The following is a 27603-nucleotide window of genomic DNA, read 5'->3' as shown; positions in this document are numbered from 1 at the left end:
ACTGACTGAACCTTTTTATTTTTGTACAAGTGATGGGCAGGTAGAGACAGAGGTTCAGTCAAAATTGGCTGTACCTTTTTACTTTTGTACAAGTGATGGACAGGTAGAGATTGAGGTTTGGGTAAACTGGCTATCAAATGGACATCTGATTCTGAGTCCTTAATGCTTTTCTTCTCCTTCTGTGTTGTCTCCACCTCTGGAGTGGTTGGTTCAACAATATTTACTTTTCTTGGACTGGTTTCTTCGACTTTGGATTTACTCAGAGCTGCTGTCCTCTTTTCAGATTCCCTGAAAGTAGCAGTAAATAACCCATTATTAAACAGCTGCAACAACAAATGATATATATGTATAGTTTAGTGGTACCTGCTGCTGCTATGGTGCAAAAATTTACAACTTACCTGCCTTAGCAGACACCTTCATATAATGAAATTTGCCTATTATGAGCTGGTGTACTTATGAATGCATGCATACAGCATCAAGATTCATCATACCAAATTGTGAAATATTTCTTGCAAATTCAGAAATAACTTATATGTCTGCCTCATAAAAATTGGACATTTGTTTACAGGCAATACACAATATTAAATAACTTCTTTACTATTAATGTTAACAAGGAGGCCAAGGCCTATTTGTTAAGCCTAAGATCAAAGCATTGCTCAAACAAGTGACCTTGACCCCAGTATCAAAGGCTGAGAGAGTGTGTTGCAGGATGAATTGTCTAGCTTAATGATGACTTATCCCATGCATGATGAAAATCCACAATGAGTTTTAGGAAATATAAGCAAATGAAAACAATATCCCAAAACCTGAAGAAAAATGTTTTATCATTGTGATCTTGACCCCGAGATCAAAGGCATGAATGACATGTTGTAGAATGAATTACCTTTGCTTCAAGATAGCTTATCCCAAGAATGAACAGAATCCATCATAAGATTTAGGAAATACAGTGAAACTTCTCAAGAATGAAAACCAATGGGACCAAGTAAATGATTCCATTTTGAGGAATTTCATGAACAAATGCTCTCATATTTCACCAAAAATTACATGCATTAAGTTATGTCTCCTGAGTTTATAACTTAATACATATACTGATTGGTACTGGCTTTATGTTTTATTAATGCACTGATCTTATTCTACTGACACTTATAGATAAAGTGTTTAAACTAACTTTATTTCAACAAATGAATTTTTAATTTTATATGAATTTACATGATTTGATAAAAGAAATCTAGGTAGTAAATTATGAGAAAACTTTTGTCAGATCATTCTTTTGCTGGTCTTCATTGGCACAAGTTGAGGGAACAAGCCAATTTTTAAGCTCAAAATCAGTTGATTGATGATCCTTCAAGTGTAAAGTATTGGATATAATCTGAGGATCAGCAAATTAACATAATCTCCTTTGATGTGTACAGCCACTGGCATTATATTACAAACAATTAAATCTGAAAGCTTCACTTCAGCTGTGTGTAAAGATTACCAATTAAGCCAACTGCTGAAACTTATCATAATCTGTGGCAAGATTTGTTTCACTTCCATTCATGACTTATGCCATTTCCAGACTGTCTGCCAACACCCAATAGGGATCAGGTAGTTGCCTGCCACATTCTTCAAAAATTTCAGTTTTAAGGGTTTTATAAAGTGTAAACACAAATCTGATCAGACATATCATTTTGGTGTTCAGAGTAGAGGGGGTTTTGATTTATATAGTGTAAATGGAAATCTGATCAGACATATCATCTTGGTGTTCTGAGTAGAGGGGGGTTTGTTTTATATAGTGGAAATGGAAATCTGATCAGACATATCATTTTGGTGTTTAGAGTAGAGGTTTTTTTCTGTTTTAAAGTACTATTCAGGATGAGAAGAATGTTTTATTTTCAAGAGGAAGTTGCTTTAGTGAAGTTTCAGTCTTGCAGGTTTTCACTGTGTAAGTAAATTAAAAAAGTTAAGTCAAAACCTGATTGTAAATTTCCTCTGACTCAAAAGGGTCAAATGTGCATGCTGGAGGATGGATTGTCTTACCTTCTTAAAGAGTCATTCTAAATAGTGGTTAAGGAAATATATGCAAATGACATAATTTTGATGCTGATGGTGCTGAAAAAGTGAATTTTATGTCTTGGTTCCCACAAATGTGAGACTGCTAATAAAACAGTAATGAAACTTAACTGACTCAATAAATTCAACAAAACTTTATTCTTCATAATTGTCTGATTTGTATTACCTCTAAATATTCATCAGGAACAAAGGTAGTTAAAAATTTAAGTCCTACCTGAGTTCCTTGAAATATGGGTGTTTCAGAGCCTGCCGGGCAGTCATGCGTTCCTCTGGGTCATAAGTACACATCTTGTAGATTAATTCTATAGAATCTGGTGAAGCATTTGGCAGCAGACGCTCTATACCCGTTCCTTTTTTGGTAGGGAAGTTAAAATTCATTCCCCTGGACCTAAGAATGATAAAGGAAGTCATTATTAACACATTTATATATTGCGTCTGTTAATGCTTCATTGATTGCTTGTTTTGTTTTTTTTAATGGCGCATCAATACATTAGAGCTGTATTATGCCAAGGCAATATGGGTACATTGCATTTCTTATGGAATGTACATGGATAGTTGTGTCACAGAATTAGGCAAAAAATAACTTGGTTTTGCCTTAGAACTATTTGACTATTTCTCGTTGTACATGCGTACAACATTATCTAGGGTGAATCAGTGTTTTTCCAGGTAAGCGACTGTATTAACATGTACCTCACCGGAAATTACTTGTGATGAAGGGATATTAATAATATGATATGCACGGGTATTTTACCCTGACTTTTGCTCACTCTCCTATGGATTTAAGTAAGATCAATTTCTAAACCGACACTGGTCGTTTTGGATCACATCGAGTGTACACTCTCCACTGTTCTCCAGCCATAGGGTTAAGTTGTTGTTCTTGTTGTTGTTGTTGTTGTGGGGTTTAACGCCATTTTTCAGCACATGATAGGCTATATATGGCGGCCAGTATTAATGGTGGAGGAAGAACCCGGGAAAACCCCAGAAAGAACCACCGACCCACGAGAAGCTACTGGCATGCTTTCTCACATACCTACATTGGCTGAATCTGAGACTTGAACCGGCGCAGACAGAGGTGAGATGGCAGTGATCCGTAACGGAGAACGCTTTAGACCACTCGGCCACTCGGAGCCCCCCCATTGGGTTAAGTATTAAATTTACATTTCATTTGATATGCGAAGCTTATTTGGTTTGTAATGTCTTATCGTGTAATAATGCATTTATTACAACGCAGATTTGAACTTTGAATTACAAGTCACTATTAGAGGTTAATGTATTAGCATATATCTAGAGATTTTACAGAAACTATTATTATGACCAATTTAGTTTTATTGTAGCCGATTGTGACTGTCGCTCTGATTGTGACTGTCACTGTGATTGTGACTGTCACTGGGATTGTGAATGTGACTATAACTAGAGCTGACTAGAGTTTACTAGAGACATCTAGAGCTATCTGAAGCTGTTTAGAGCTGTATGGAGTTTCCAGAGTATTTAAGGCTGCGTGCTGTCTATATGTATGTACGTATGTACGTATGTCTGTGCTACGGACGTAGACATAGCAAATTCAAAAGGGTGCTGTATGCTGTCTGTATGTGTATACGTATGACTGTACATGTGGTGGATCCATAAAGGGTACGAGCGGCCGATAAGAGTGTGGGCCAACCCAAGGAATCGTGCAACTGTACAAGGGGTCTAGAAGCATACGTTTGGTTCAATTATTGTTCCAATTGCATTTTATGTTCATAAGATTATTTTGGATCTTAGTTGTTTTCTTAAGATTATTTTGAATCTTAGTTGCGTTCATAAGATTATTTTGAATCTTAGTTGTGTTCGTAAGATTATATTGAATCTTATTTGTGTTCATAAGATTATTTTGAATCTTAATCGGAGTTCATATCTGAGACTGTGTGAATCTCTCTTGTAGTGTAGAATATTGTATGAAGCGTATCTGCAGTCCATGAGGTATCTTGGATCTGTACTTCATATTGATTTCATATTTTTGGTTTATTTTCAATGTGTGAATGTTGTGTAGAGTGATTTGAGTCAATCATATGTTGAGAGCGTGAGAGAATCATTGTATTTTTACATCATATATTTTTCTTTATTAATCATTTCATAAATTTCCATCTTTCTTACATTGTATTTGTCTTATTCATTTAGTCCAAAGACCTACTCGGTTTCTATTCTGCAACAAGTTGTATGGTTGAATGTTGATAGAAAACGCAATTTTTAACTGCTGTTGTATAATTGCAGTAGTGACAGAAAGTTTCAGATTTTCAGTATCATAATGCTTTATTAAGTTTTAATCATCTTCATTATGAATGTAAAATCATCATAAGTATCAGATTCTAGTATTATTGGTGTCTATGCCTCATCACCCATCACTGAGTCTACTGTGGGTTGATGCTTGACACTGCGACTCATCACCATTCACTGGCAATGACTTTTCAACTGACTCAGACTTTACTACACTTAAGCATCTAACAAAATATTTCAAAAGTATTACGGGCAGATATGCTGAATATCAATGCAAGAATGATGACTAAATATCAAAAATCAAACTTATAATGTAGTTTAAGTGTTACATCTTATGCTTTAAACATTTAAGAAATTAACAATTAGTATCATTCCAAGAATAGAAATATCAAGGGTTGTTCCCTATATGTCACTAAAGACATACAAAATATTATATTTTAGACTCCTTGTTACATCTGTTTTAACTATTGTTAATTTAGTGCTATATTATAAATGGTTGATTGCAATCATACTACAGCAAAACCTGTTTTGACATACCATGTCTTCTGCCAACAAAAAAATGGTCACTCAAGACAGGTGGTCTCTCAAAACAAGTTTATACAAAACACCAGTTTCCAAGGTCCAGTTTCAGAACAATTTAAAGAAAACTAACCACAATCACTGTACATATTCTATTCTTTATTAAAATTTCTTGCTAAAATATTGTATGCATTTATATAGCATATACTTCTATTATTAAACATGAAATCATGTGACGATCACATGCTCATGTATTAGCATATGCAATCATTTCAGATTTACTCCTCCTTTACAACACCCTAAATTTGCTTTGCTGATGTTTAAACTGCTATTTTGCAAGTGATCTGCTCTTTTTGACTTCTTTCATTTACAATAATTATTTTCTCCAGTGTTAAAATTTGTCTCATTTTAGTTGGAGGTTCTTCCATTGTTATTAAAGTACTAGGTGTGATTTTTATAAGTGCTCAGTTGTAAAAATCAAAAGAAAAGACAGTTTTGACAACGGTTTGGGAAACTATGAAAAATCTACATACAGTGCGACGCCACTATAACGCAGTAGTTGGGAGCCATAGAACCCGACAGTGTTATAGATTGAACTGTGTTATAAGCAACCAAGTCAGTTAGCTGAAGAAAATGATGCATGTACCCCAACAAATTTGCGGGCGGAGGAGGGGGGAGGAGGATAGGTATTAAATGCAGGCGGTAAAATAATTGCTTCATTGGCACAGTTACCATCTTAAATAGATGCATATTAAATGGGAAATACACCTGTAGTGAAAACAGGTAAGGCATATATAATATTGTACTTTATTTAGAGAACCAAGGATTGGTACATATACGTGTATACTGTTTATACATACATGTCTTATGTATAGATTGAATAGAGTAACAACACCGTGTACTCACCTGCAAATCTCACCACATACAATGAATCCACAATACAAGTAATTGCACTGAAAAAATCCATAGAGATTTAAAATATTCAATAATTTTGTCACAGGTCATATATGTCTGAATTCAGTGGATAAACAAAGCACAATCATGTAACGAATGATGAAGCACATTTGCTTTTCAGTATGTCCCAAGTTGGTAAAAGTTAGTTTGGGTTTAAAGCCGCCATTGGTAGCATTCGTAAGCACAAACTTTTTCCCTGCAAAAAGGAAACTTTCATGGCACAGTAAATGTGTTCCAATCACGTTGGGAAATACAAAAATCCATAAGATTCCATTGCTTTTATTTAAGTTTGGTTCTGACTTCTTTGAAGAAAAGTTCTTTGTTTTTATTGAAGATTGTAGTCAGCATTCCTTGATGAAATGTGCATGCGTTACTGAAGTCATCGCTAAAGGCCAGCTTTGGAGAACCAAATAAATGCCCATTTCTTATTGTGGCAGCAACATCAAATAATTGTACTGCATGATTGAGACTAGTATTTTTTCCATTTGCTGAGTACATTTTCATAACAGTCGGTGCTTCAAAGGTAATCTGTTTCCCTTGAAATTTCAGCAAACTATTTTGTCTGGGTACTTTTTAAAAAAGGAATTGGCCATCATTTGGTCGATCGTAGTTACATTTCCTCCCTGCCTATTGAATAAACCAACAAGTAAGATTTTTTTTATATTACATTTGTGGTTGTGGAGTTATGCTGCTTTCCACTCAATTTAACAAAGGGTCAACAGATGATAGAGATGCAGGTGTTCTGGTCTGATGACAAGGATTAGTACAGAACATGTGGGTGTTCTGAAGGATTTAATTCTGAGTGGACAGAAGAGGAATTTTACATACCATCCACACACCAATGTCAGTCTATGTAAATATGTTAATTGCTAGACAGCAGCCGAAAATCTGACAAAAGATAGATTACAAGATAATGCCAAGTCCGGTTGATCTCTCCACTACCAGAAATGTCAACAAAATAAAAAGGCTGATATCTTTCAACATACAGTACTCATGCTCGATGTCAACATAAGCAGATTATGATATAACAATGTACTGTTAAGATGGTTTGTCCATGTGGACAAAGAAATTATTTATGTAACAATAGATAAATTTCAGTGCATTTTGTATCAGTTTTGTGGCTTCCTTTCATGTGGCCTCTGAATTTCTCCACTCCAAACCAATGGTTGTATATACAAGTTTAAACAGCCAACAATGTCACCAATTGAAAAAAATCATCATATGTTATATTTTGCCGCCAATTAGGAAAATACAATCACAGCTTGTGACATTGGCAAAGCCCTACGCCATCCTAGAATAAACATTTTACACTTTATTTTCTTTTAAGAAGAAAAAAACGTTTTTTTGTGTATGAGAAAAATACATATAAAATTTCAGGAGTCACTCCATGATTGTCTTGTATTATTCATGCATGATCTCTTCCCCAAAATGATAATAAACTTTTTACGTTTTTTTTTCGTACATTTCAGAAAGATTTTTTTCGTGTGCAAGAAAATAAATGTATATAAAATTTCGCAAGCCATGCCCCAACTGTGTTATATCAGAATTTGTGTCATAACGGAGCCTGCTATAGTGGGGTCACACTGTATCTGCATTGCATATCTAACAATTAATGAAATAAATAACAGTTATCTCATCCAGAAACAGAATCATTTACTTAGAGACAAAGGTCAATGGCTTAATTCAAAGAAACAGAAATTAACTCTATAAACAAAGGGTGTAACCTGGTCGCACCAACTGGAATAGATGATGGCCTGATGGCTGGGAAGTAATCCCTGTAACATGGGGGGGGGGCGAGAAAAACAAATCACAAGCTTTTAACACTATCAATCGAATCCCACAAACGATTCTCACTGGCTGGTTTAATAAACAAAGACCTTATTCACCTCCAGGCAATACAGATTAACTCTAAAGACAAACAATATACGCGACCACTACCTTAATTTTGGTGCTAAAAAGGCAATTCGTGACATGTACATAAGTCTGGTTTACGGACTGTACCATCTGTCACTATATATAAACCAGTAGCCTGAATCCTGTTTTATTCTTTTTCTTTTGATGTGTGTTTTTGATGAAAACAATGTTAACTATTTAAGTGATCGTTGTTACAAAAGATTACATAAAAGTCATTGGTGTCTGACTCTGTTCTTGCAAAATGGTCATTCATAGAGCTGGAAACTGGTAAATACTTGTAGCTATGATAAGGCCAGGAACCAGCTTATGTGTAATCTACAGGTACTTTAGTCTGGTTTACAAGCAAATATAAACAATATAAGCATACCTACAAAGTTTAAGATACCGGTAGCCAGCCTCTTCTTTTTTTTTTTTATATAAAAAAATACCAGTAACCAGCCTCTTTTTTTTATATAAAAAAACCCCCCAAAACAAATGTATAAACTGTCATTCGACTAAATAAAGGTCAGTGGAGGTTATTTTTAAAAAATACCGGTAGCCAGCCTCTTCTTTTTTTTTATATATAAAAAAAAACCAAAACAAACGTATAAACGGTCATTCGATTAAATAAAGGTCAGTGGAGTTTATCCTTGTTTTGGCAATGTGGTCATTCATAGCAGTGTCGAAATGCATATTTTGCCAAGATATAGTGGTCGCTGGTCACATTCAGCAGGTGGTTGGTCATGAGTGAGCATTTATATAATAAAATTGATCCATGTTTTATGATTGTGGTCAGAAATAACAGGTGGTCGCTCATAGCAGAGGTCGCTCATAACAGTTTTTACTGTATTACAACATATATAAAGTAAAGATTAACCAGAATAACCTTACCAATTGACATTTTATTCATAAAGACCTTGTGTGCAGTGACTTACTTTTTAAATTTATTGAGGACTGCAGGATCAGGAGTGCCCATAACATCATGTATCTTGTTAATCTGGTCTACCTCATTTGAGCCAGGAAACAAAGGGTGAAGGCTGTAACAAAGAACAGAACATTTATTTTGGCTATACACACTGTGCTACAATGCAGATTTATTCTCATTTTTGTGCTTGACTTTCACTGGTAGAATATACAGACTCACTTTAAGTCTAGTTCAACTGAAAACTGCACAAACAGAGATTTTCTTTTGCAAAATGTGCTGGCAGATCTGGGTCTATGCAGTTTGTTAGAAGTAATCATTAGAACAAACAATAAAGACTGTGATTTAAGTGCATTATGCGATAGTAGATCGGGTCCCCAAGTGGCCGAGTGGTCAAAAGCACTCACCATTCTGGATCATTGCCATCTCACCTCTGTCTGTGTGGGTTCGAGTCTCAGGCTCAGCTAATGTGGGTATGTGAGAAAGCTTGCCAGTAGCTTCTTGTGGGTAAGTGATTAATTCTGGGTTATTCCAGGATTGTACCTCCACCAGTTATACTGGCAGCCATGCATAGCCTATCTTGTGCTGAAAACTGGCTTTAAACCCTACAACAACAACAATGGTAGATCACGTTGTTTGCAGCTGGACCTAACACATAAAATGTGTATATTAACGACCTAAATAACACAAAAGTCATGTGCTAAAAATGACTCTGAAACACTTATATATATTCAGAACATAACTGCTTTAAGACGGTTGTAAGACTGAACTGGTATACAGTGTCAGACACATTAAGTGACATATAGTTACCTAAGAATCTCAAAGAAGACGCATCCCACACTCCACATGTCCATTTTGTAGGTGTAGAAGCCATCTGTCAGCAAACACTCTGGAGCTCGATACCTAGGGCAAAAATATGAAGGATCTTGCATGAGTGCCTATGTCTTATGGAATTTATTACACAAGCAGAATAATTTCTATCTCCTATGAGCTTTGTTAAATATTTTACATAGAGAGTGACTCAATTTTATCTATCAGAAGCTCAAATCAGAGTCAATTTATTACATGATAATCTTATTTTACTACATGGATATTAAGTAGTGAGGATGTGAAATAACTTGATCAAGTCCTATATCAAAATACAATTAATATAATCCATATCAAACTATGCACAGCATAAACCCATATCTGCTGTCATGTAATGTGCCAAGAGATCTAAGTCTTCACTGTTCTAGTGATATCTGCAATAAAATTAACAGGACAGAATCCAGTATGCTGGCATATTGTGACAGCAAATCCAGGTCTACACTGTTTGTAGTTGAGTACATGCTATATACAAATACAAAAATTATGTTTGTTACATTAGTTAAATATTATGAGGTTATTATACAGTGATCTGTACATAATGGATTTTTATTGTATGATTCTATGTTGTGCTGAAAAACCAGAAGATGCTGAATGTGTCTAGTCTAATACAGATTTTAAAACACAATATGGATGAGTTAAATAAAATACCATATTGTATAGATCACTGTATAATGACCCGATTATTATACACCTAATTCTAAATCTAATACTGCTTTTTTGTTTCAAAACATTTTTTCTTCTTCTATAATCTGTCAATGTAGACTTATTTAATTTGTCATAGCTGTTTAAAACCTAGTAATATAGCTTTAAAACAGTAATTTCTCAAAGGTATATCAAAATACTAAGTAGATTTAAAATATGACCGACCACTGAAAATAAAATAAAGATTCTGAGCTGCTGCTGATCATTATCATTAAGATAATCATGATTATTGTTTTATTTGGTAGTTGTTATTATTATTATTATTATTAATAATATTGCTTTATTTAATTGTGTGGTAGTACAAGTAGTTGTTGCTGTCAAGGTCTTAACAGAGTTGTCAAGTTTGTATAACTGCTCATTTCTTTCCATTATTTAACAAGGGCTAAGAGTAGTAATCTCCCTTTGACAGGGCTTGTTTAATAAATGGCATTTCATTAAGCTCTGGCTATGTCATCTACAAAACTAACTGTAAAATTTCTTCTATCAAAATACAATGTAAACTTATAAGCCACATTGATTAATTGAAGGTACTGATGACTTCAAACTGATTACTTATAAAACGATGAAACAACTTGTCAAAACAGTCATGAATATTTACTGGGCAACATCTGCCCTTACAAGCACGTATGTATCATTTCACTATTTGCATTATAATTTGTATTTCTTTAAGCTTCAACTTTCATAGACAGAGGGATATTTTTCAAGTTCATGTGACTTGTATAGGTACAGCTGGGCATGTTTAGAATACTTACCTGAAGTAATTTATTTCTAGATTTTATAAAATGAATAGTAAAAGCTCAAAAATACATGTATTATCATTTAATTGATGGCGACAAGAAGATGATATTAAATGCACAGATCTATTTGATTTCTTGAATAAGAAAACTATATGGCATTTATTGTCTACAAGATAATAATTTTTCAAATATCTGTACCAGAAAATTTATTGAGTCATTTAGCTATGTACATGAAGTAAAGGATAAAATTAACTGAGTAAAAATTCATTACTATAAATGGGACAAGGACCTTAAATGCTATATCTAATGCAGACTTGTATCTTATTATTAACAATTCCTTATTTTTTTACACACTGTTAATGGAAATATGGGACAGAAATGTATCATATACTACTTTAAAAAAATAAACCAGGAAAATATTCTCTTAACTCAAGAAATTTCTAATTTACAAAGTGGCTATTCAAGTAACTCTAGTCTAATCAAGGAAAAGCTGCAGTTGGAAATTATCAAAAAAGAAATATTTTGGAGAAATATTGTGACGTCAAAAGCAAACTGTGTAGAAGAAGGGTATTTTTGTTTCTCAGAACTGAGTAATTTTGTAAGTAAAACTATACAAAATTTAAGGAAAGGAGGAGATACCATGCTAAATGCTCAATGGATATTCCTACAGAGGTCATATGTTATTAGGCCGTTCCAATAAAACCTGCATAGTGGTTTGGGAAGACATTTTCTAAAAAAAATAAAAACCATATGCCAGGGTACTTTGATTATGCAAAGAGTTTACATGAAATCCGACATTAAATTTTCAACTACATCTATACATCACACTGAGAGTGCCTTTTTTGAGTCCAAAGTAGGTTTTACAGAAACAGCCTTAACATGAAATATGCTCGACTTTCATTTAGCTGAAATTCTGAACAATCTGTAGGCAACAAATTTGATGATATTTACTCAAATTAATTCTTGAAAAAAATTACAAATGAAGAAGTATTAAGCATATCTGAAACAAACGAAGAACAATAAGAGTTCTGGCTAAGATGGATTTACAAGTGATTATTTCAATGTTTCTCAATTGATCTCTGTGATATTTTAGTTTGAGAAATAAATGATGCTTATGATAATGGATAATCTTATGTATTAACACCCATATTTGTCTTTCTGTGTGTCATGGCTGCCAAATAAGCATTCGAGGGTTCGAAATTTGTGGCAGCATCCCCAATTTTAAGTTTTGGGGGTATTTTCATCTTTAATCTTTCTTTTAACTTGCTTATTCCAATTTTTTTATTTTTTTCTGTTTTTTACTTTTTAAAAAAAAATTCTACCTTGAAACTTTCTTTTATCACCCCTGTTCTAGTACAGGCAATAGCTAGATTTCTAATACCGAGACTGGGTATTATTACTTATATACTTAAAGATGATAAGTCTAAGCAGTATCAGTATATATAAAAATGGCTGTCCTTTCTCACATTTAATTAAACATAGTGTACATATACTGATTTGCTTCTGATGTATTGCGAAGAGGATTGAAAATATACTAAATCTATTCAGATCAGATCAAAATGGGTTTTTGAAGAGAAGATGTACTTGAGAAATCACATGGTTAATGTATAATATAATGCAATATCGCAAGGTTAATGTATAATATAATGCAATATCGCATGGTTAATGTATAATATAATGCAATATTGCATGGTTAATGTATAATATAATGCAATATCGCATGGTTAATGTATAATATAATGCAATATCGCATGGTTAATGTATAATATAATGCAATATCGCATGGTTAATGTATAATATAATGCAATATCGCATGGTTAATGTATAATATAATGCAATATCGCATGGTTAATGTATAATATAATGCAATATCGCATGGTTAATGTATAATATAATGCAATATCGCATGGTTAATGTATAATATAATGCAATATTGCAAGGTTAATGTATAATATAATGCAATATCGTGAAGCACATATTACTTCCTTCAGTACTTTTACTTCTCATTGACTTTGAAAAGGCATCTGATTTTATTTCTTAGAATGGTTTTTTTTTTACACAAAGTGATTTTTGTTTACAACTTTGGTCCCTTGATGCAAAATTGGATTAAAATATCTAACAATAATATTTGATGAGCAGTGATACAAAATGTATTTGTTTGGGAATTTTTCAAAATAACAATAAGTTGTATGTAAGGTGACCCAATCTTTCATCATTTATTTCTATTACATGCTGAAATCTTAGTTTTATTGAAATATCAGAAGGAAGCAAAGGGTATAAATACTGAAAATATAAAGCATCAAATATCACAATTTGTGGATAATACAAGATTAATCCTACATGGCTGAGCTGCTCTCTTAATGGAGCAGCATTGTAAGTTTTTGAATAATTTGTTACACTTTATGACTTCAAATTAACATAATCAGAACCAGAGCTGCATAGATAGGCTGTAAGAAATTCGGTAACCATAGTTACATTACTGGAAATTATATATAGCCTGTTGACTCAGAGGATATAGTTAGGCTTAACTATGAAAGTAAATTGCAACAAATACAAATCTTGTAAGTGGATTATAAGTCCAGAAGCCTTACAACCACTGGAAAATTAAGTTCTGAAAATGTTGGTGATACCAATCATGACTCTGAAATCCACAAGACTACATATTACAACAACTGGCTCAGTTGTCTTTTGAACTTCATTGGTATTATAAGATTAAGTTATAAAGGACACCTTTGTCCAAGATATTTCAATGGGTGGACTAAATATGATTGATGTACATCAGTTTATCGTAGCTTTTAAAAATTCAGATGGATTTGCTGGTTATTCACACTAGATGTAAAATTTGTGAGATTATTTCAAAGCAGCATATCAATTAGGGTTTGTTGGAGAGAGTTAGGCAAAGCCTAATTATAACAGTTAAAAACACCTTTTGGTAGATATATTAAAGTCATGGAGGAATTTATTTGATGTCTGCTATTTGCATCTGTTGAGATATTGACCACTAATATATGATTTAGTATTGACCTCCACTTAATATTGATCAATGCAGGGTTTATTGGTTCATATATTTTTATATTCACCTCAGCAAAATTCAATACCTGTACAACAGTAGCAAATGATGGACTGGGTGCAATAGAGTATAGTATCTTAATTATTATCAATTTTCTAGATTGTCCATTCATCTGGAATAGGAAATAATTTTCGAATCAAAACAGATCATATTTATGGTTCATAAAACCGACTTTCAGGAGAAACTTTAATACATCAGCTGACAAGGCTGAAAATTTGGCCTTGCACTGCAACTAAATTTACAAAATATTGAAGCTAATAACTGTTGGTGACTCAATTCGCCCAATTTGCACAACTGCTGTAGTTCAAAAGTGTGCAAACTTTTCTCATTGATACAAAAATCTTGTGTGAATAGTGTTGGCCCCATGTGACTTTAATCTTTGACCAATTATGATCTTTGAATATATAATACTGCAGGATACAAAAGGATATTATTACAATGGTTGACAGGTGATACTGGTACATATCACATGCTTAGGTTTTCACATATCTCAAATCATCGGCACCAGAATCACTCTTTTATCAATCACTGCACCTATATCTCTCACATATCAATCCTGGCACTTGTATTACTCATATATCAACCTGTGTAATGAATTGTTCATACAGTAGAACTTGCTAAAATCCCATGCATTATACCACCACACTTGCTTATTGTCAAGAAATACTCCAGAATGGATTTCCCAATTACATGTATAAATATACAGCATCATACTGCAACCTTTGGATATCGTCATCCACCAACATAAATTTTAGACAAACTGAACATTTTCTATCGTAATTGTCTTTGTAATAATGCCATGCTTTAAACCTCTTTATGTGCTGTCGTAAGTCTTTCTTATAGTGGCTATACTTAATGTATTCTTAAAGTTAAACCACAACCTCTGCCAAGAGTAAGAACTAACATTACAGATAAATTTACACCTGAAGGTATTGCTGCTATCAAAGACCCAAACAAAATACTGCATTTGGATATCATGATAGAGATGAGTATGTAAAACCCGAATATGTTAAAACTTCACAGAATTCTGATTGGATTAGGGATGTATATTGCATCGCTACTTATAATCAACAAATCAGATAAGAGGAAGGTGTTAATAATTTTAACATTTTTAACCAGACAGTAGATGAGCATATTAGATGATCAATTCTAGAAAGGAGACAAAAAGAAGAAGAAATGAAGTTGCAACTTGAAAAAAGCAAAAGCAGAAAGGAAACAAAAAGAAAAAGAAATGAAGTCGAAACTTAAGGATGTTGAATGAGAAAGGAAACAAAAAGAAGAAAATTTGGGACTTGAAGAAATTAAACGATGGAGGAAATTATACTCTTCACCAAGCACAAAAGAAGCAGAAGAAACAACCGGAAGTGGTCTTGTTACTCTATGAAGTGGTATTGTTACCTCATTCCGAAATAATGTTCTTGCAGATATTGAACGATTAGACATTCTGATTGGCGGAAAACAAGCTGGTAATAATTTTCCATAAATTTTTAATGAAGCAGCTGATATTTGTCAACGATTATTTACAGGCGGTATCATAGACATTAATGTTTATTGGTCTCTCATCGATGAAATCGTTGATGATTATCAAAGTGATTAAGGGTATATAATTAAATCAGTGACAAGAAAATAAGATGATTATATATAATGCTCAACGTGGACCTGTAATGGTCAGGATGATAAATTCGCAATTACCAATATATAAAGTTACCTATGGAGATGGACTCGGTGATGTTGTTATGGGTCTATTTAGAAGGATAGCCCCAAAAGCAATACCGATGCAAAATAATTATCAATGACAGCTACTAACATTGTTATGCCTGCAAATGTTAGTAACAAAATAAATCAAGCTGCAAATAAAAAAATTAGCAGATTTGGCTGGTGTATCCATGTGACGAAAAGAAAAAAAATATAATGGCAAGTTTAATAACAGTTAGTTGTCTTCCTGTTAGACATCAGCAATTATAATAAAATGTTTAATTGTGTATCTGATCTCACATTTGACATGGGTGTGCCAGTTCTCAAAGATGAATCTGTGCGTGATTGCCAGTACTATTCTTATGACACATGTGTACCTAATGCACATGGACAAATCGAATTACAAGTTCAAGATACAAATAGATATTTTGTACCTGCTGAAGTGTTTATTGAAGTAGAAGGTAGACTTTTGAAAGCACATGATACTGCATACAGACTTCTAGATCGATTTGGTTTTGTTAACAATGGTGTTATGGCATTATTTAACAGTGCCATATACATGATTGATGAAAAAAATATTGAATCATGGCTCAAAAATGTTGATGTTGCCACAATGGTACTGGATCTGGTAAGATATGCCAATGATTACCCGAAGTCTGCTGGTCTGTCAATGATGTATGCGAAAGATACCATCGATCACCCTGAGAGTAGCAACATGAGACTAAATGCAGCTGGGGACACAGTTGCATCGATGAATGATGATTTCAGCTTATGATTTGCAGCATGCAGACAAATGTTAAATCATGAAGAAAATTTGTCATGTGTGATTCCACTATCACATATATTTGGATTCTGTAGAAAAGTTAGAAAAGTTCTATTTGGTAATAAACACAATGTGGTACTTCTCAGAAAAGCCACTGACAATGATGCAATCTGGCGACCTAACACAGCTGATGCAGGTAAAGTAGTACTAACAAAACTCACTGTGGATGCCAGTAATGACTCCATCGATCGACGAAGAACAACAATTGTTATCTTTCATGGGTCAAGCTTGTAAATCAACATAATCATGATTGACAATGAATACAGATAGCATTCAAAGTAATGCTGCATTATTCACATGGCAGATAGTATCACAGCAGGTAGTATCATCGACATGACATATATTCATCGCATTACAGGAAAATGCCACAGTAGATTTGCAGGAAAGAAATCCAATGGTGTTTGACATGCTTGGGGTTAGTGAAGTTGCTTTGAGGATAAATGGACATCAAGAACCTTCTGAAGAAGTTTGGCTAAATTTTGATCAAAATCATGTTACACGAGCTTATCATCGGTTGATGATATTTATGGGTTGTCTTCAGATTGTTTATTCTGGTTTGCAGATATCTCAGTAAGATTTCACAATATTATATCCAATCTATTACTTTTCGTTGGAACATTTAGATTTATTCAGGCAATCTGTTGCTGATGTACAGTTCCAAGTTCGTGTAGCTCAACTACTCGCTGGTGGGTACAGAGCAATCGCTGTTATACTCAGTGATAAAACAATGTTACTTGCATGTTTCCCATGCTTTTCTAAAGATAAATTTCCAGGTCATTTCCAGGGGTTTTCCAGGATGAAATTACTAAATGGAATTAAAGAAAATTTTAGATTATAAAACATGCATTTTCTAAATCTAAAGATGGTTATCTTTCAAGACTCTCCAAAACATCTAAGCTGGAAAAGATGTTCATGTACAAAACCACAAAATGTATCACATGAAACAAATTTGATTATATTCCTTTAAATTGGCATGTAAAGTCATTTCAATGTACAAAATAAAAATTCTAACTTTATTTTGCTGACCTGCATTATGTTGCTAAGTGGGAACAACATAATGAACAGAGACATTAGTTTTGTTTCCTTTCAAACCTTTAATTCTAAAGAATTCTATAGCAATATATATATGCATCTTATAAAAAGTAAACATTTTCTATTACAGTATAAAAAACAATAAACGCAAATAATTAGATTCTTGTCTTGTAACAGAGTTTAACACTGACTTTATCTTTTCCAATAAAGTCCCAAGCAAGATTTATCAAACACCCTAATATCCTTAAGAAGATCTGGTTAAAAATCCATCATTTAAAAAACATTTTAAAAAGGGTTGATTTAAATTTTGACAAAAGATCTTCAAAATTATATACTGTTGTATAAACAAGAACTGAATTTCTGTAAAATCAACTTGTCTTCTTGTAATTCGTTAAACCTGTCCCCAAACCTGTATTGATACAGGGGCTAGAAGAGTTTTTTAATATATAATACAAGGGACGACAATTTCTCATTTCAGCTCTGAGATTCAGCAATTTGGGCTAAAATGTATAGCAGTCCGTTTTCTAATCTGGGTTTCCTCCAAATATTCCCACCCCATTTTTTCATATTTGGACATTTAGGTTGGCATGTGGGGTCATTGCATTTGCATATAGAAAATTTGGAATTTGCCGCCGTGGTGCAGTAGCAACATATGGTAGTTGCTTACCAGTGGGCCTAGAAAATTTAAACTTATATTATATCGACTTAGCCCTGTATGAAATCAATAGAAAAATGATTCACTTTCTCGTCATGTCTTTATTCTGCTGACAGACTACATCAAACTTCAGCATTGATGAAACCTGACCCGGTACTTGCCATTTGCATTACCAGTCACTTCACGAATCTCAAACGATGACATCCAAAGTCCATTAGTCACGTCATATCAACAACAAACTCCATTTTAATACTGTTGTAGAGAAATTCAATTATATTAAATTAAAGTCAGATACATTTTGTAAAAACCAGCAATCTGGCTAGTCTTATTTATCAAGCAGAGAGCACAAGTCAACGTGGTAGTCCCGTGATACAACAAACTCCAGAAGTTGTTCTCGGAATATATAATTATGGAAAACTTTGTGTTCTTTATAATAATAATAATAATAACAATAAAGACTTTATTTAGAGAAGGTAACTCAATTAGTTACATAACTAATCTACCTTGAGGCCTTCTATCTGCTATGTACAATATATACAGTATATACAACATGATGTGAAGAGTCTGGCTCGACACTAAATAATTAAGTAATTTTAAAATTCCAAAGAATCAAGCCTGGAACACATGCACAGGCATCAATGAAAACATAAACATATATAAAAAATAAAATATTATCCTGCACTGAAACATTCAGCTATGAAAATGATGCCAAATTACAGAAAAGCAGGTGGTATTTTTTGTACTAGAACTGTTCAATTTTCTAAAGATTTCATCCATTTAAGACATTGATTGTGAAAAGATGAAGTGCTAGGAGCTTGCCTTATGTCATTGGGAATGTTGTTCCATACCAGTGGACCAGTATATTGAAAACGTTTTTTAAACAATTCCTTCTTTGGCCTTGGTATAATGTAATTTTTTCTTCTTATGAACCTTAAATTTGGAGTACCATCAGCATCTCTTTGGTGAAAGATATTGCTTAGATAAACAGGAATGTCTTTTCTGGATACTTTATATATCAATCTGGCCTTTCTAAGAAATATTCTTTCATGTATTGTTAAAACCTTTCTATTATTTATTGCATCCTGAAAATTTTCTATACTCTGATCTAGAATTAAATGGCAAGCCCTCTTTTGGAGTCTTAAAAGTGTTGTTGTGTTTGAATTAGAGGTATTACCCCAAGCTACATTACAGTAGTCCAGATATGGCTGAACATACCTTTTATAAAAGATGACCCTATACTGAAGAAGAATGTATGTTTTGATTTTCCTCAGTAGCCAAAGATAAGAATTAACCTTTTTTGAAATATGTTTAATGTGAATAGACCAAGTAAGATTGTTATTCATGAATACACCAAGAATCTCTATCTTAAGAGGTCATATTGAGGCCCACATTGTCAAATAGAACCTGGAGTTTGTCACTATCTAGGCTTACTCATTTTTGTTGCATTGTAAATAGCAGGGCTTTCGTTTTTTTCTGTATTTATGATCATACTGTTTTCCTTGCACCATACTTGAAGTCTGTTGAGAACATCTTGTAAGTTATTTTCAAGTACCATTTTGGTTTTACCAATCTCAGACAGGGTAGTATCATCTGGATAGAGGTCAGTGGAAGAAATTAAAGTTACAATCTTAAGAAGTAAATCATTGATAAACAGAATGAATAACAAAGGTCCAAGGATAGAGCCTTGTGGTACTCCACAATTAATATTTTTACTTTCAGAAAGTTGACCATTTAAAGATACTTTTTCTTTCATTTTTGTATTTTGATTACAACCCGTATATGACTTTCATTTAATATTTTCTAATTTTTTCTCTATAACATTTAAAAATATGGGTTGCTAGATTTGTGTACTCATGTGACTAGCAATGCAAATCGCGAGTACCCAGTCACATTTCATCAACTCCGATTTTAATACAATTTCTGAGACAATCAGTAATTTTCATATCCATTTCATGCATGTATCACTCGATCTAACAATGTTTAAAGTTTGCTAAGCCATCCGGTAAGCAGCTACACTTTGCCAACACAATGTTTGCCTCTTGTGATACTAGAGTGGTTTTCATAGCTTCCACATAAAAAAAGACAAGGAAAGAGACTCTACAAATACGGAAAGAGACTCTACAAATCATGTGATCCTTAGTTCAATAACCAACTTCAGATTATTAGTTTGACCATCTGATAAGTTTAATATCATCAAATAGATGCTTGAAAGTGATGAAAATGAATAATCACTTAAATATTAAAGTAGGAGATAAACTTGCATGTATTAATTTTAGTTCATACATACAGATACAATTTATTTGGTACACATTCTTTCAGTCAACATGACAAATACTGCAAAACTGTTCCTGACTGTCAAGCAAATGTTTTTTAATCAGTTTAGTTACTTTTAGTTAAACTTGTCACATTTTGATCAAATTATCCGTTTTAAGAAGCTGATGTAAATACAAAAAAAACAATGTCGCCAAAGAATGCGGACAAAATACATATTTATATACGGTTTTAGCAAGTAGGCCAACAATGTGAAATTAATGATATTATGTCCAATTTTTTTCCAAATGGTACTGAATCTTTGGGAACCAAAGCTAAGTTTGAAGTCACATGAATAAACTTTGGACTCCCAAGATGAAAAACAATAATAAAATCCAAGGTTAACTGCATTAAGATATATATGTACACAGCACACAAAAAATGGGTTTTATTTCCATCTTGTAGTAGCAATTATTTTCCCCTGGACATACACTGTCAATGTCATCTTTTGCAATTCAACCAAAGTACCTACTATGATGCAAACTTAGTTGTGAAACGGGTATCTACAGCAGACACAAGTGTATTTATTGGACAATAAACAGTCTTCAGTTTTTTAAGTAAGTTTGGTTTTAGCTTCATATAAATCAAATTTCTTCTTATTCATACTTATTTTTCCCTAGTAGAACTTTTTTTATCTACTCCGAGCTGGAGGTGCAAGAGAATTTGGCTACCAAGACTGTAAATCCCATTATTTTCTGTTTATTTTTAACCATTCACATTAATTCTAAGGTTGACACAAATATTCTGTGTCCAGTATGATTACTGTAGTAAAGCTGGCTCATCCAACTTTCAATCTAGAACATTTCTGAAGCTTTAAGTTTGTATGTGTTAATTATTACATGATTTGGCAACAGATATTATGAATACTTAATTATTTTGGATAAAGTGTGGTATATAAATTTTGAAATTTTGTCAAGAGAAGAATACCTATATAAAGATAATTGCAGCACATTTAAAAAATGCATACTCTCTAATGATCCATGCCTGTTTCCGAGTTAACAATAAGAGCTACCAGCAACATCGATTAATAGTTACATTCCAAAATATCTCTAATTTCTGCATTTAATAAATGCTTTTTCAAAAAAGAAAAATGCATTTCTGTTAAGAAAAAGAAAGTCTGTAGTGCCACAGAACTTTCTTAATGATGTCATAGCTATGTGCTGCTGTGATATACTTATATCTGCAGCATTGAGTGACTACTGTGGAGAATAACAATTTTATATGGTTCATTCTATATACTGCAAGAAGCCAATTTTATGCAAAAATATCAGAACTTCTCCACACTGAGTTTCTCTGTCCATATTACAAGTACAAGATTTGTTTTATCCACAAATAAACAATCAAATCTTCATTCAGAAGTTAATGTTCCTCTGGAAACATGGGTGCTAAAAGTTAACATCGAAGCTTGACACCTTCCTGACTGAAGATTAAAAAGCATTGTTAACATGTATTGTGGTTGACTTCAACATAAAATTGTCACTCCTTAGCTGGTGCTTGAATCAATGATGAGGGATTCACAAAAAAGTGACAATCAAAGTAATCTTTTTCATGAAAATGGCTTCATTTATGGCATGAACAGCCACTAATAAAGGGCATCCTTCAATCCAGTGTTGGTGAATTTGACACATTTAAAAACTGCCATACTCTCAAATATTTAATGTAATTATACAAGTCTACAAATAAAGGCATAGAAGAAACTCTTCTAGCACAGCTCATATATCTTGTTTAACACACATCATTATCTCCCTCAAATTTTATTGTGCATGTAAGCTATAAATAAGTGTTTATTTGTAAATGCTACTGGCTGTAGATGTTAAGCCACTCACATCTCTGACATTTATTAATTTTCATAAATTTAATCAAGTTTTTAGCCTGACATAAACTTGTTTCAAATATTATCTAAAAGATGAATGCAATAAATCATAACTGTTTTAAATCAGTGTCTTATGTATTTGTGATAAGAGATTAATTTTTATTAATGCTTTCAATAATTTCTTTAAAGTGTGTCTTGGAAATAGTAGTGGATTTCCACTACCCTTGGGGGGCACATTAAACAGACTGAGTGGACATCAACTACTCACAGAGGACACTTAATCCCTTGCCCATGTCTATGCCTACCAGACTTAGTGGGCAACCCGACACACACACTGTGCATGTACTGTATAGATTGTCTGACTGTAGATATATGGCATTATGCGAACATGTAATTGGCCATTATAATTCTACAGATCTTATTCTGCAGTGTGACAAAGTACAACAATTCAAAATAAGAGTCCAAAGTGAGCCTGAGATCCTTCACCTGGCAAACACTGACCAAAGAGCAAAACATACATAATGTAGTTGACAAAATAAGTGATCAGATTGGGATAGAGAACTGTTCAGATATCTTTTGCATTTAAATTAACACAGACCACATATTTAATAGTCCATCAGCTTCAAATTAAAATTAAAAATGAGAACTGTTTACACCATACATATGACATGCAAAAACTTTGAACGTATGAATGCCATGTCATGCACCTTACACTATGTGGTCTAGGTTTAACAAAATTAATTCAATTTTTCTTCCTGGAATCATGAAGAAAATAAAGGTACAGTCAACTCACATAAAACAACATTCGTTACAATAGAATGCTTGAGTTTGGACAGAAAACCGATGGGAACAAATGTGTTCTAAAGCGAATTTGATGTTTATAATGATGTTTATAAAGTAAAACAATATTTTTAACTTCTGCTTCAACAGAGAATATCTGTTAACGAACATGCATATTTCCTTTGTAAATGTCTTTTTTTTTTACAAAGATAATGTTATTCCCTGGGATTTTACTTTACTGTGAATATGTGAGATGATAGAATGTAAACATTTATGGAAAAATTAATCTTAAATAATTATAAGATTTAAGAATAACTATGATAACATTAGATATGAAGCACAAATTTATGTTTTGGATTTATTCTTATCATTTATACATACTGATTTGTCCTTAGTAAGAAAAGGACTATAACCCTTCTAAAGTAAAGTCTGATTAATACAACAGATTCCTTACTATGGCTGAATGCTTGAAGATGAATTTGGTCATTGTAATGAGTGCCGACTGTACAATATACCAGTACCATATATAACTGCTTGTAAGTTGATTCCAACTGCAAAGTGCACAGACCCAGATCTGCCACTGCATAATGTACTAATAGATCTGGGTCTATGCAGTTTTCAAGGAATAGAACAAGCATCATAGACCCTAAACTGCTAGCACATTATGTGATGGCAAAACAGGGTCTGTTTTGCTTGCTGCCGACTCAACAAAACCAAAAGTACATGTGATCATTCTGTTGATTGTTTTTATAACTCACCATCTTGTGGATATGTATTCTGTGTATGGCTGCTTTGAATACACACTTCTACAAGAACCAAAATCTGCTAACTTCAATACTTCTTCCTATAAAAAAAAGCCTACCAGGATATATCAGCAAACAAAAGAAATTAAATGGTAAAATACTATTACTTATATATAAAAATCTCCCAAAAGTATGGACCTGTTTCTATGATTTCCCAATTCCATTTTTTAACAGACTGCAACAATGCAATTTTTATAAGAATATACTACCATAAAATCTGTCTTGAGAGACTACACCATCTTCCAACAAAAAGTGTTTTTTAAGGCAGGCAGTCTCATTCTCTCATTACAGGTTAGAACATTGTACAATTCATTAATCAGTGCAAGACAGGTGGTCTTTCATGACAATATTTGTAATCAATTATATAATAACAATTATTAATATGTATCACTTATAACATTTATTCTACTCTTCTGCATCTTTCTGTCTTTTAAACCTGTTGTTATGAATTATAAATCAAAATCGTACAACTGCATTCAGACAAACAGTGAATGTTTATTGAATACACTGTTACCAAAATGGTAATAACATTTATTTTATGCTTATATGTCGCTTACTCTTAAATCTTAGATAGGCATTTGATACTATTATTCATGCCATATTTCCATACAGCATTAATAATTTCTGTATTCACACAATGAGGCTGGAAGTATACACTATTTCAAATTGAAGTTATTAATGATAACATCACAAATAAATTACTGATGAGGCTTTATGCTATTTTTATGTAATTTAAGAAATTTCTATAAAATTGTCAAGAATCAATTTTAACAGCATGTTTCATAATCAAAATGAAACTCAAATACATATTTTCCAAACAAAGGTAGATGTATATTTTTTTAAAAAAATCAAAACAGCATTTATAGAAGGTAAGTGACATGTACAAAATGTATGACTGTATATGATCGCTTATAAGATGACTCCAACTTCAACCTGCATAGACTCAGATCTGCTACTGCATAATATTCTGGCAGATCAGACTCCGTGCAGTTTGTTGGAAGTAATCAATAGAACAAACAACACAAACCCTCATTTGCAGGTGCATTATGCTATGGCAGATCAGGATCTTTCTTGCTTGCAGTTTGACTCAGTTTGTGAGTAATAAATTAGCTGTCTGAAAAACTTTTTTATATTATCAGTTGAGAGGAAAGGACTCAACTGATATGGAATAGTTGTAAGTCCTGGCCTGATGGTCACAAAATATTTCTATACCTTACAAAATGTGTTTTTCAGTAGATTTGAAACAAAACATGTCATGTACAGGTAGTACTGAAAGAACACTGTCATCTTGTACATACAGAATCCAAATACATTCTTATCTTTCAGACTTATGACAATTAAAACCCACCTTAATTAATATGTTCTCTGGTTTTACATCCCGGTGAAAGATGCCATTTCTACAAAAAGAGGAAGAAATCAAAAAATTTACTGAACACAATAGTGGAAGCAAACCAATATCTTGCAAATAACTGTCTACTTTCATTGAAAGGTTTCTTGTTCCATTTATTTAATGTAATAGAAATTTCATCCAATGGCCTACTGTTTTTACTCACTGACACAAAAATCAACTGCAACATCCAAAAGCATGTATCATTTTGCCAAGTTCAATGATGAGGAATCCATTCATATAAGACTGTGTTTCAGAAATATAATCTTGTAACCTTGCCCTTGGTATTAACCCTAAAACCATAATACACTACCAACAATCATCTACTGTATCTCTCTGCATTATCTTTAAGAGATACTAATCCTAACTGATCCTCATGCAGTGATCCTACACTGAGTAATGCGGAAAAATAAACTCCTTGCAATTGTCTATCAACATAAATAAATAGAAATTAACAGCTTCAATATCTATCTGCTCTATTATAAAAAAGTCCAAATGCAAAGTAAATTTTGTACTTTATATATATATATATATATATATATATATATACACACACACACACACTGCATTTACCACTATTTCTTTAAGTAATTTATCAAGTAAGTATCATTTTCAAAACACCAAGCAAAGAATGTATATAGATATAAAAGCTTCAAAGCAAACTATATTGATCATTAGACAATTCATTAACAAAAGTAAAAACCAATTAGTAATAATATTAAATATGTCTAAATCCGTAAAACAAATGCATTTATGTAAGCTGGCCCTGAAATGTATTTTCATTCCATTTTTGTACACTAAGAAAATTACGATTTATTTTTCAAAATAAAAAATATTTTCTTGATGTAGTTTCTTTTTTGAATGCTTAAACTAAGCAGCCAATCAGGTCTTGGTAAGGAATTCCTTCTCTGATGACAGTTTGTATAGAACAGCGCTCAGGTGAAATAAGTTTATTACTATTTCATTAGATTTACCTCCCCTGGAAATTAGTGTCCACCATATTTTTGGTTAATCTTCCTCAGTATTATTATTGAGAACATTTACATGATACAGGTTAAGTCAAAAGAAATTCATATAAATATCTTTTTGCAGACAATATTGATTGCACACCTACAAAACATGTTATTATGCATTATGCAAATTATGCAATAACACAGAAAGAGTCAAGTATGACCTTGAGCTGTCAGTTTGTTCATATTTTCGTTTATTTGTCACACCTTGGTTACGTTTTGCATTTTGGTCAGTTTACAGGCACATTGTGGCACATCCAATTTTAAATTTCTGGTTTTTTGAGACTTTATTTGCAAAAATCATGTTTTTCATCCAGTCAAATTTTCTCATACATTTAATGGATGACCCAAAATATGGTGGACAACATTTTCAGCAGGTATAGTGTTTAATACATGACACTGTATGAAAATTATCCCCATTTATTGTCTTAGTTTGTAGCTGTCATATCTGATGTATCTGTTTAAGTATTGCCTGCCATGCTTTTGTTTTATTTTTATTTGAACTGTTAGTTTCCTGGAGCAAATTGTATTGATTCTTTATGTTATACCACATGAAGCTTTTCAAATAAATCAAGTCTGACTTATTAACACATGCAGAATGTGACACAAATGACCTGATCTTCCTTCTGATATACATTCATATCAGAATACCCCTTAATTGTTTATAATATTTTGCAATATATGTATACAAAGCTTCTATCAACTAGTGGAAGATATCTAAGCATTAGCATGCAAAGACAAATCAAAAGACCAAATCCGTCAAGAAGCCTTGCTGAAAATTGGCGCTAGCTTACCTATGCATGTAATCTACAGATTTGCAAAGTTGATACATATATTTTCTGACAGTGAATTCAGGTAAGTAGTGAGTCAATCCTGGAAGGGAAAATGGAGCAGTAAATATGTAGTATTCAATACACAGATCAAACTACAGTGTAATAAAACTACTAAACAGTGGCAGATTAACTACAAATTAAGATGATAGCAGGTATATATCAAACATTACTTGTTAATTAAACATCATAGACCAGAAAATTCAATCAAACTTTATTTCTGGCAACCTTTTTATTTTATGCAAAAAATAAGAAATGAAGATACTGTGAAAATGTGTTTAATTCACATATTTTTTAAAAATTAGCTTTTTATAACTTTTGAATGTAATGTGTCAATTATACATGCAGAACGCAATCACAGATCAGTAATACAATGTTCATAATTTATGATATTTAAAAAAAATATATTACAAAATTTACAAAATATTTTTATTGCTTCATGACTATTCTTCAAGTATGGGATTTTATATGATATGTACCTGCCAGTAATTTCTAC

General features: G+C 32.7%; 1 protein-coding gene across 2 annotated transcripts in view; it reads right to left on the bottom strand.

Annotated features, from left to right (window-relative positions):
* LOC149805404 (MAPK/MAK/MRK overlapping kinase-like) overlaps window positions 1-27603 on the bottom strand; it is a 105648-nt gene that overhangs the window by 9122 nt on the left and 68923 nt on the right. The window contains exons 5-11 of one of the 2 annotated variants that reach the window (XM_089949961.1): window positions 27072-27150; window positions 25229-25277; window positions 23836-23921; window positions 9404-9496; window positions 8607-8708; window positions 2267-2440; window positions 75-288 (exon numbers count right to left, since the gene is read on the bottom strand). In XM_089949961.1, coding sequence (XP_089806087.1) covers window positions 75-288; window positions 2267-2440; window positions 8607-8708; window positions 9404-9496; window positions 23836-23921; window positions 25229-25277; window positions 27072-27150 — 797 coding nt within the window. The remainder of the gene's footprint in view (window positions 1-74; window positions 289-2266; window positions 2441-8606; window positions 8709-9403; window positions 9497-23835; window positions 23922-25228; window positions 25278-27071; window positions 27151-27603) is intronic. The other variant, XM_089949959.1, reaches the window with a different exon arrangement.

Source organism: Sinohyriopsis cumingii, chromosome 2, assembly GCF_028554795.1.
Source record: "Sinohyriopsis cumingii isolate HCF-2022 chromosome 2, ASM2855479v2, whole genome shotgun sequence".
In the NCBI taxonomy this organism is placed as follows: domain Eukaryota; kingdom Metazoa; phylum Mollusca; class Bivalvia; order Unionida; family Unionidae; genus Sinohyriopsis; species Sinohyriopsis cumingii.
The sequence above is the reverse complement of the archived record's forward strand: the minus strand, read 5'-3'. Positions and strand labels throughout refer to the sequence as shown.